This window comes from Labrus bergylta, chromosome 19 (genome assembly GCF_963930695.1).
Source record: "Labrus bergylta chromosome 19, fLabBer1.1, whole genome shotgun sequence".
Taxonomy (NCBI): Eukaryota; Metazoa; Chordata; class Actinopteri; order Labriformes; family Labridae; genus Labrus; species Labrus bergylta.
In genome coordinates this window covers 12,767,593-12,778,553 of record NC_089213.1, presented here as the reverse complement: position 1 = coordinate 12,778,553, position 10,961 = coordinate 12,767,593, and the positions used below count along the sequence as shown (strand labels likewise).

Below are 10,961 nucleotides of genomic sequence, written 5' to 3'. Positions count from 1 at the left end.
TCCGATTTACAAAAGTGGTGAGCCAGACTTGACATGTAATTATAGACCCATTGCCATTCTTCCAGTTGTGTCCAAGATATTAGAAAAAGTTGTTGCAGAGCAACTCATACTACATCTTGAGACAAACCACTTGCTGCATCAACAACAATTCGGGTTTAGACCCAAACATTCTACTGAGACTGCAAACTGTTATCTTATTGAGAAAATAAAATGCTTTCTGGATAAGGGACATGTTGTGGGAGCAGTTTTCCTAGACTTGAAAAAAGCCTTCGACACTGTTAACCACAATGTCTTGCAATCCAAACTTTCTAAATTTCAATTCTCTGATCAGGCTTCGCAGTGGTTTGACTCATACCTAAGTGGAAGAGTGCAATGTGTCAGAGTCGACGGGCAAAAGTCCATTTTCCGTAACAACAGCATGGGGATACCAGCATTCAGCATGTACATCAATGACCTACCTGAGATCTGTCCTGCAGTTGGCTGCCAAATGTACGCCGACGATACGGTTATATACACACCTGCAAGATCTGCTAGGCAATCTGCTGCCCACCTCAATGACTCCTTGCACTGTATTGCAAAATGACTTGAGTCTTCTCACCTAACATTAAATATAAAAAAAAAACGGTTTCAATATGCTTTTCTATGCGCAAACTAAGGGATAAAGAAACATTGTTAGTTAAAATAAATAATCAGACCATTAATGCGGTTGAAGATGTAAAGTAAGCCTACTTAGGGATCATTCTAGACTCACCTACGATTCGAAAAACACAGATTACACCTGCAAAAAAGCTAGATCTAATCTAAACTGCTTCAGAATCATTAGAAAATACCTCTCACTTAGTACAGCTCAGCTATATATGCATGCTATGATATTATCACATCTATGATACTGCATCAGTTCTTGGTCTCAAGCCTCACAAACAACTTTAAAGCCAATCATATCCCTATATAACCAATCATTAAAAATCATGGACAAAAAACTGATAAGATGGCACTGTTGTAGGATATTAGAGGTACATAATATGTTTAGCTTTGAAAGCTTCATTAGCTACTGCAACCTCAAATAATGTTTAAATGTCTGCATGGTCTGGCACCTTCTCTGTTTGATGAATTTTTAAAGAGACGTCAGGATTCAAGTCGAATCAACACACGCGCTTCAGTAAGCGGTAACTGTTCCATTCCAATGCGAGAAACGTCATTTGGACAATCAGCCTTCTGTTATTGGATCAAATCTATGGAATTGTCTACCCACTGAACTGAAAAAGCTACACAGTTTAAATGTTTTTAACAAAGGTATTAAATCATGGCTGAAGGAGAAACAACATTGTTCTCACACCTAAACGCACATGAGCTTGTATATTTTTCTCTCTAACTGTATTTTATCCCTGTTGCATTCATAACTGAACTGTTTTCTTACCCTTTTTTTCTCTGTTGTTCCTACAAGCCTCCCATGGACAGGTGTTGCAAAATAGCATTTTGTTATAAACACTAAGAGCAGTGCATCTGGAACTTTTGCATGGTTAAATGTTACTGTATGTCCATGTTAAATGAACAAACAAATAATGGACACCCATGCCAATTAATTATAACAACCAGCAGCTGTTTGAATGTGGCAGACATTAAGCACACTCCTTGAGTCTTTGAGGTTGGTGGTCTCTAATTTTAGGGTTAGATATCAACCATCTGCTTGGTGAACTGCATCCAGTTGGTTTTAGACAGTTTAACTTTTTCCTGCAGCCGGCTAGAAGTTTGGTATTTTCTTCCAGGGTGAAAATGTGACTTTTTGGAACATTAATAGAAACACAGCACAGAAACAAGATCATGACAGGATGCCAAACTTATTCTTTAGGTTAGTTGATCTAACACTGAGATAAAGTAACAACTCAGTATGAACTAGGGGTGCAGAAATGCAAATTTTTCTCTAATCGATTACTCTTCCCATTGTTAAAGCGAGTACTCGAGTAATCATTTTGTAGTTCTTTTTTTCTGTGATTCTTTTCCCCCACGGGAGGCCCCGCCCCCAACTATGACACGATGCCGACTGTATCTATCTAATTGGAATCTTCAGGATTTTAATAATTGTTAGGGCACGGTTTCACTGGCCATCCGTACCGTGCCAAAGCACACTTAAACGCTAAAGTCCAGTTTGTTTGACCAGTGTGACCGCTCCGTATCATGCTCAGGCACGGTATACTTCCTTGGCTTCGGCACGGTACACTTCATGCACGAACACGCGGGTAAACAACGCTGACAGCCTTCATTATGGAGAAATCCAGAATTTTTTTTTTTTTTTTTATTGTTGTGTCTGATTAAAATAAGCTGCAAAGTCAGTAAAGTAGCGGTCACGTTCTGTGTTTTCCCTGTGCAGACACTGACTCGACTGTGCATCTCTTTCTTTCGTCCGCCGTTTCGTAAACTGAGCACGCTTCATAACGACAAAGCACACGTGTTGTATTAAGACGTTATGTACAAGAGGTAATCGTGCTTAGGCACAGATAGTCCTGTGTAGTGTGACCGCGGGCTGCGCCAGCCAGTGGGGGAGTGGTGCTGCAGGGGGGGCAATCGTGCTTGGGTACGGTACGGATGGCCAGTGTGACCACGCCAAAATATAGGAAAACATCTAGTTATGCTGCTCTGTCTTGGATGATCAAACGTCATTGGTTTTGCGGAGTAAAGCGGTAATCGCCAAGTGAAACTCCTTTTTCCCTGGATTAAAAAGACAATTTGAACGTAACTTCGTAGATCATATTGCATATTTCATTTGGGACTTTGTTCATGGGGGGGGGGGGGGGGGGGTTAAGTAAAGGGATATTTTTGTTAGGGTAGCAGCGAATGGATCAACAATGGACGCATTTCAGCACAGAGCCTTTATCAGCGCTTTTTCTGATTTGAATTAGGCCTATCCTAAAACCCACAATGCAGCAAGAAACATTTAAAAAGTAAAAAAGAAAGTGGACTACAAAACAATTATTTAATGAACTCGGGTACCCGTTTGCACCCCTAGTATGAACAGAAAAGCCATTATAGATACTCTTCCAGAATGTCATTATCTTGGTCCAGACAGAGTGAACTAAATCAGTTAATGTTATTTTAAAAATGATCTCCAGAGACAGATTACATTTCCAGGTACTTTATTCATTTTCAAATAATCCCAAGATCTGATCTTTGAGAGACGACAGCAACCTAAAAACAGAAACATTTAGAAAGTTGTTAATGCAACAAGTCTTATAAAAATCAGTTCAATTAAATTTCAAATTATGGAAGTCTTACCGGAGTGTTTCTAGAGCCGGTGGTTTCTGTTGAACACAGGAACCAGCGGCTGCTTCCACCTGGGATGCTCCTTGGATGCCATTGGAATGGGTCTTGAACTCCTAGGAGTGCCACTTTCTGGGGAAAAATCCAAGTCCCACATTACATCTTTGCTCTGTTGAACATCCTGCTCGGGCTTGGACTGTTGGGGCTGGAACTGAGGCTCCTGTGGCTTGGAAAGGTAGCTCGGGTGCAGGGGCTTGTACGGGTAGCTCTGCATCCGAGGCTGAAACTTCAGCTGCTCAGGCTGAAGGTAGCCCGGCTGCTGGGGCTTGGACTGGGGCTTGGACTGGTAGCCCGGCTGCTGGGGCTTGGACTGGGGCTTGGACTGGTAGCCCGGCTGCTGGGGCTTGGACTGGGGCCTGGACTGGTAGCCCGGCTGCTGGGGCTTGGACTGGTAGCCCGGCTGCTGGGGCCTGGACTGGTAGCCCGGCTGCTGGGGCCTGGACTGGGGCCTGGACTGGTAGCCCGGCTGCTGGGGCTTGGACTGGGGCTTGGACTGGTAGCCCGGCTGCTGAGGCTTGGACTGGTAGCCCGGCTGCTGAGGCTTGGACTGGTAGCCCGGCTGCTGAGGCTTGGACTGGTAGCCCGGCTGCTGGGGCTTGGACTGGTAGCCCGGCTGCTGAGGCTTGGACTGGTAGCCCGGCTGCTGGGGCTTGGACTGGTAGCCCGGCTGCTGGGGCTTGGACTGGTAGCCCGGCTGCTGGGGCTTGGACTGGTAGCCCGGCTGCTGGGGCTTGGACTGGGGCCTGGACTGGTAGCCCGGCTGCTGGGGCTTGGACTGGGGCCTGGACTGGTAGCCCGGCTGCTGGGGCTTGGACTGGTAGCCCGGCTGCTGGGGCTTGGACTGGGGCCTGGACTGGTAGCCCGGCTGCTGGGGCTTGGACTGGTAGCCAGGCTGCTGGGGCTTGGACTGGGGCCTGGACTGGTAGCCCGGCTGCTGGGGCTTGGACTGGTAGCCCGGCTGCTGGGGCTTGGACTGGTAGCCCGGCTGCTGGGGCTTGGACTGGTAGCCCGGCTGCTGGGGCTTGGACTGGTAGCCCGGCTGCTGGGGCTTGGACTGGTAGCCCGGCTGCTGGGGCTTGGACTGGTAGCCCGGCTGCTGGGGCTTGGACTGGGGCCTGGACTGGTAGCCCGGCTGCTGGGGCTTGGACTGGGGCCTGGACTGGTAGCCCGGCTGCTGGGGCTTGGACTGGTAGCCCGGCTGCTGGGGCTTGGACTGGTAGCCCAGCTGCTGGGGCCGGGAAGGGTAGCTGTTTGCACTACCTGCCTCAGGTTGGCTACCCAAATATATCTCAATTCCTTGACTTGAAGCGACAGCCGTCTCAACAACATTCTTACTTTGTGGCAAAGCAATATCCCACATGTTGTCTTTGGTCTGCAGAACATGTTGTGTTGGCTGCTGTAGGTTTTTTCGTATTATTGGAGGAGGCTTGTAAGTAGAAACACTTCCCTCTGGACTGTATCCATCTACTCCACGGCCATATGAACCACTATAAGGTGCAGCAGCAGGCTTCCTGTTCCCAGATGATCCACTGTCAGTGTAACTTTGTCCATCACTGCTCAGATGACTTTCTTGTGGTGCAGAGGGGTCATGAAGTTTGTAGCTTCTTGGGAAACTCTCAGCCTGTTCATAGTATGGCGTGACAGTTTTGGAGCCCCCACTCCTGTAGCTGAGCGCTGGTCAGATCAAACATATTTAAAGTTCAGTGAGAAGAAGTTCATGAAGAAGAAACACCAGAGAAATCCGCAGGTTGTGTATTCTGAATCCTTACCGTTAGCATGCTGCCCAACAGCTAACATAGAGACCAAAAGCACCCTGAAAACAAAGAAAACATAAAAACACATTAGCTCGACAAGCAGGTCATAAAAATCGTTGAAGTGCCAGATGGTAAAATTCAGCTTACCGCAGACCAAACCCAGAAGCCATTGTGTCTCTAAAGAAATGAACCCAAACTACAATGGCAGAAATGTTGCAGCTTCGTGAGTGCTTCACACACACTGGTCCTTTTTAAATGTTGGTGCCCGAGTCTCACTGATTAGGTTATTGGAAACAGGTTGGAGGTTTCAGCAGAGTCCCCTCCTGCAGCCAGAGCAGGTGTCAGCACTTCAGCTTATAGGCTACACCTCAGATCTGTCCGCTGTGACAGCAGTTTGTTCTGCTGCTATTTCAACTATGAAAAAAGTGATTTTCTTACCTGCCTCATGTGTGGGGCTATCTTTTGGACCATTTATATTTCAAACATATATGGTCACACACAAATCAAACCGATCTTTTCTGATGGATTTTCCCTCATTAAAGGTATCAGTAAGATGTGTAGTGACAGAAATGATAAAGTGACCTTGCTATATCATCAGACATTACATATTACATATTGTGACCTTTAATTATTAACAGTGTGAGTGTATTTGTGTTGTAGTTGTTTAAAAAAGCAACTAATGAGATGGTAAAATTAAAGTTAACTTCTTGCTTCTTTTCAAACACAGACTGTTTACTTTTTGATGAATATTGTAGCCAGGGGCGTGTCAGTCCAGAGGGGTGGCATGTGCCCCCTTTGAGGGCTGATTGGCCACCCCAAATTCCCAAACTATTTCTTTAATTTTTTATTTGACATACTTTATTAATCCCTGAGGGAAATTCTGGTTTACATTCTGTTATTTAGAGACATGCTCCTCACACTCAAAGGCATGCACACAAACAGGACCTGTTGTCGTGGAGAGATTTCAGAGTGGGGCTGCTACACAGAGAGTGCACCAGAGCTGTCAGCGGTCTGGTGCCTTTCTTAAGGGCACCTCGGCAGTAGTCAGGAAGTGACCTGGCATCTTTCCAGCTACCAGACTGACTTCCGTATTTTGGTCCGCACTGGGATTTGAACTGGCGACGTTCAGTTTCTGAACCTAAGGCCCTTTTTCAAACCAACCCCTACACCCTCCCCCTCCGTGACGGAGTGCACTCCGTTAGAAGTCACACTCGCAGCTGAATAAGGCCCCCTTATCAAGGTGTAGGGTAGAAATACTTAGAAATAAGGCAAAACGAACTAGTCTAGCTGCTTAGTTCTCTGAGTTGTAAATGAAAACTGAACACATCTAATGAGACGGGTTCTCAGGAAATGAGTCCATAAAGATTTGCAAGCGAACTCTTGCCGGTGTCTCACATGCCATTGTTGGCAAAAATTGCCAACAAATGTATTTCTGAAAAAGTAGACAGTGTGCAAGAGTTTGCCTTCAATTTCCTCAGTCTTTAAAGTTGTGACTTTGTTCTTCTTTTTGAGTCAATGAAGGATTAAGTTAAGAAGATTTAGATGTTGCAAAATTGTTTTACTTACAAGTACAGATCATTAACGGTTAAAGAAAGGATTAATGAGTGCACAAACTTCAGGCCACCCCTACATAAGTCAGAGCCCAGGTGGGCCACCCCAGTCAGAGAGGTCTTGACACGGCATTTATCCCAACCAACCAATCACGCTGTTTTGTGATTCATTCTTAGATCGTCTGAGAAAAGAACAACACAGCTGACAAAGATGAAATAACTTTTATTAAACATCATTTATCATTTTGACATTAATGTTTTCAAGCAAACATTTTTATATCATCACAGGATAAAGAAGAAGCACGGCATACATGAATAAAACCCCAACTATAACCTGTGGATTCATCATGGCTGCATTTAAATCCACATTTATCGGATGTCTGACGGACATTTACTGTGCTCATAATAAAAATAATATTATGTAATTTAATGTGATATCCATCCAACACCAAACTGAGGGGCAGAAAGATGAAGATGAGGAAGAGTCAGACGGGAGGGCAGAATAAATATTGTGTGTTAAAAGGTAAAGAAGTGGAGGTTAAAGGGGAACACTGATGGAGAATGAAACTGTTAGCTGTGTTTGAGGCCCAGACACAGAGCCAGCTCGTTCTTCTGGATCTTTCCATCTCCGTTGATGTCGCAGTGATGCATCAGAGCTTTCCTGAACAGGTCCAGGTCAGTGCTGCTGATGCTGGGCTGCAGGAGGGGAGGAAGGATGAGGGGACGGAGGAGAAGGGAGGGGAGGGGGGTAGGGTTGAGGGGTTTACAGAAGTCAGTGTGTGTGTGTTCATTATTCCACTGAAAGAACCTTATGCAACAAACAGAGCTGTCAATCATCAGTATTACCTCATTTTGAAGCATCAAATAACTCACGCACACACAGACAACAGAGAGTTTTGTTTGTTGTTAATGGTGCTACAATCTTAATATCAGGTAAAGTTCAAAACAACAACAGAACAAGTTTTACCTTCACCAGCTCCATCATGTCCTTCACGAAGCCATCAACCTCAGGACCCTCCAACTCACCTGTCTTACTCTACACACACACACACACACACACACACACACACACACACACACACACACACACACACACACACACACACACACACACACACACACACACACACACACACACACACACACACACACACACACACACACACACACACACACACACACACACACACACACACACACACACACACACACACACACACACACACACACACACACACACACGTTGGAGGAAACACACCAGCTCCGCCCAGAAATGTCTCGAGTCAACCAGAACAGTAAAATCCAGTCAGAGGACAGAGTCTCTGCAAACAGTCACCACCACACATGTATGGAGGCCCAGAAGGGACGATGGAGCAGCTTTACTTTAGGAGAAGTCTGTATTTTATTTGAAGGAGTAAACTGCTGACTCTGTCTTTAATGGCCAGCCTGCACAGGTGGAACAACTCATCTTTACGTGTTATTTTATAGATTTCACGTTTTATGAAGAGGAGCTTCTTGGTTAATTGACAAACAAAACTCTACAATCAAACTCACAACATCATAGTGAGCGAATATCTTCTCAAAATCTCTCTTCCGGTCCTCTTGACTGCAAGCCTGAAAACAAAAACAGCAGGTTACCAATTCATGTAAGGCATCATGTTCATAAATGAGGAGAGTTGTTAAATGTGTTTTTCTTTTTCCTTTCTTACGTCCATCTTGAACTTGAGTAAGAAGTTCTCCTTCAGGGATAAAATCCTTCAAAACCAGGAGACACATAAAGCTTAAGGTAAGAGTTACAGTCAGAGGCACAGAGGACTCAGTTTAAATGATATCAGAACACAAACAGGTATAAACACCTGGCCAGGTTGTTCAGGTCCAGTCGGCCACCTTTGTTTTTGTCAAACATCTTCATCTTCACAAGAGAAAAAAGAAAAAGACTTTAGAGTGAACGAGGAGAGAAAGGTGTTTAGAGGTGTAACGTCTGAGCCATCTCTGCCTGTTACCATGGTGACGGTGTACTCCTCCAGTTTGTCGGGTGTGATGGACCGCCGATGTTCAAGGAAAAGGTCCTGAAGGAAGCCCTGAAGGGACAAAAAGACGGAACATCAATCCATCCATCCATCTATTCGTTCGTCAAATCCATCCATCCATCCAATTATCCAATTATCCATCCATCCGTCTGTCTGTCTGTATGTCCGTCCATCCATCTTTCATCCATCCATCCAATTATACATCCATCTGTCCGTCAGTCTGTCTATCCGTCTCTCCATCCGTCCATCCGTCCATCCATCCAATTATCCATCGATCTATCATCCCACTATCCATCCGTCCTTTCATTCATCCGTCCATCCATCCATCCATCCGTATATCCATCTATTTGTCTGTATGTCCATCCATCCATCCATCTATTGTCCAACCATCCCACTATCCAACCATACATCCGTCCGTCCGAAGCATGTTGACCTCTCTCCTCAGTGTCCAGAAGAATACATTTCTAATAAATGGTCGTTGATGTCACTTTTCTTAAATCTTAAATGATGCAGGTCAGTTGAAGCCCCAGGTCCTGAAAACACCTCGGTTCTGATTTTTTACGTTTCTGACTCACTGACCTCATAAAGAAAGAACCCGTTCTTTGCTCTGCTGCAGTAAGACTTGACCAGCCGTTACCTTGAGCTGATTGACTGAGATGAAGCCGCTGCTGTCTGTGTCGTAGTTTCTCCAAATCTACAGGAAGCAGAGAAAAACACTGATGTTACGATAAGTTTTACTCTGACTAAATACAAAAAGAAATCCACCTTTAATATACAGAATGGATCAGGAATAAAAGGATTCTCTTAAAAGTGCAATGTTTGTCCTTCATCATCATTATGAAGTCCAAAGTTTGGAATAAAACTGGCTCTGTGAGATCCTCACCCTCATGAACTCCACGCTGTTGTCGAGCGTCGTTTCACGGCGAAAAAGGAGCAGGAAGTTCTCCTCCTCTGGAAGAATCATGGCGGCCAGCTGGGAAAACAATAATAAGGCCAAACCAGCACACATCACTGGGCTGTTCATCTCCCTCCACTGGCTCCCAGTTACTGCTCACATCAAATTTAAAACTCTCCTTACCTAAACTCTCTCATCCAGGTCTACACTCCAGCCTGCCCGCCCACTACGCTCTGCCAATGAATCCCTTCACAACAGGACTCTGAGTCTTAACTAGACTCTTAGGTTCCAACAGTTCCTAGAACTATGAAAAAGTTCCTGTGGTCTGAAAATGCCTTTTATCTCCATGAGTTTGTACCTCGTGTATGTGCAGACGTCTGTTGTCTGTGTCACCCGGTGAAGACGGGAGACTCTCCCTCAGTCGTCGTATTCTGTCCGCGGTCATCTCCTCCATCTGAAAACAACACAAACATCAGCAGGAGATTCAATGTGACAATCACTGTTTAAATACAAACAACTACAGTACACAAAGTTATCTTTTTAAAGACCCTGTCTGTGTTCTGCTGCCCCCTGGTGGCAGTATAAGACAAAGACACTCGACAAACAGAAAGCCTTTAGAATAATTTTCTTTGAGGTCAAAAAAATGACCCTCACCCCCAAAGCTCAAAAAAAAAGATTTCACTTAATTCTTTTTTTACATTTTGGAATAAAAAAAACAGACTTCAAACCCAACTTCATTATTTTATCTCTTTACCTTCATCTCAGATTTTCCCAGAATGCTTTGGAAGAAGGCATCCAGCTGCTTCTCTTCTATGAACCCGTTATCTAAAAACACAAACAGGACAGTATTTAGTAAAAGTGCAGCTCAACTGGACTATCTGTGCAACGCTCCAGAAACACAAGTTGGGAATTTATATTTCAGATTTGTTTCTTATTTCTTGACATTTATCGTGTTGTGTCTTCTGTAAGAGGATCTCCATAAATATATGAGGTGACCTCTCGTTATTGTCTTTAAATGAAACAGTAATTATGTATTCTTCTCTCTCACCCTTGATGTCAAACTGTTGCCAAGTCTGTAAGAATCCTGCAGCGTCCAGCCTCTCCGCGGTGCTGTCCATGGTGCTGAAGACGAGTCCAGAGGAGGAGACGGGGACAACCAAACAGGAAGGAAAATAAAAACAAAGGGGAAAAATGTTCTGTGTGAGGTACGGTGAGGTCTCAGATATCCCTGGAATCAAACCGGATTCCGCAGCTCGAATATGAAGGAGGGAGGAAAGAGAGAGACTAACAGTGGGGGGGTAGAGAGTGTGTGTGTAAAGGAAATAGAGAGAGAGAGAGAGAGAGAGAGAGAGAAAGAGAGAGAGAGAGAGAGAGAGAGAGAGAGAGAGAGTGTGTGGGGTAAAGAGAGAAAGGGGGT

General features: G+C 44.8%; 2 protein-coding genes across 2 annotated transcripts; both read right to left on the bottom strand.

The window, feature by feature from the left end:
* Positions 1–3,114: 3,114 nt before the first annotated feature.
* Positions 3,115–5,331, bottom strand: LOC109995684 (uncharacterized). The gene is made up of 5 exons (XM_065948551.1): positions 5,217–5,331; positions 5,085–5,128; positions 3,937–4,989; positions 3,271–3,591; positions 3,115–3,183 (listed from the first exon to the last, which is right to left on the bottom strand). The coding sequence occupies exons 1-4, from the start codon at positions 5,237–5,239 to the stop codon at positions 3,281–3,283; spliced, it is 1,431 nt and encodes a 476-aa protein (XP_065804623.1). The 5' UTR covers positions 5,240–5,331; the 3' UTR covers positions 3,115–3,183; positions 3,271–3,280.
* Positions 5,332–6,824: 1,493 nt separating this feature from the next.
* Positions 6,825–10,950, bottom strand: LOC109995680 (secretagogin-like). The gene is made up of 11 exons (XM_020649493.3): positions 10,593–10,950; positions 10,299–10,369; positions 9,903–9,998; positions 9,533–9,622; positions 9,287–9,343; positions 8,623–8,700; positions 8,476–8,531; positions 8,329–8,374; positions 8,174–8,233; positions 7,587–7,655; positions 6,825–7,315 (listed from the first exon to the last, which is right to left on the bottom strand). Exons 1-11 carry the CDS (start codon positions 10,660–10,662, stop codon positions 7,190–7,192), a joined length of 819 nt encoding a protein of 272 aa, XP_020505149.1. The 5' UTR covers positions 10,663–10,950; the 3' UTR covers positions 6,825–7,189.
* Between the last annotated feature and the right edge of the window lie 11 nt (positions 10,951–10,961).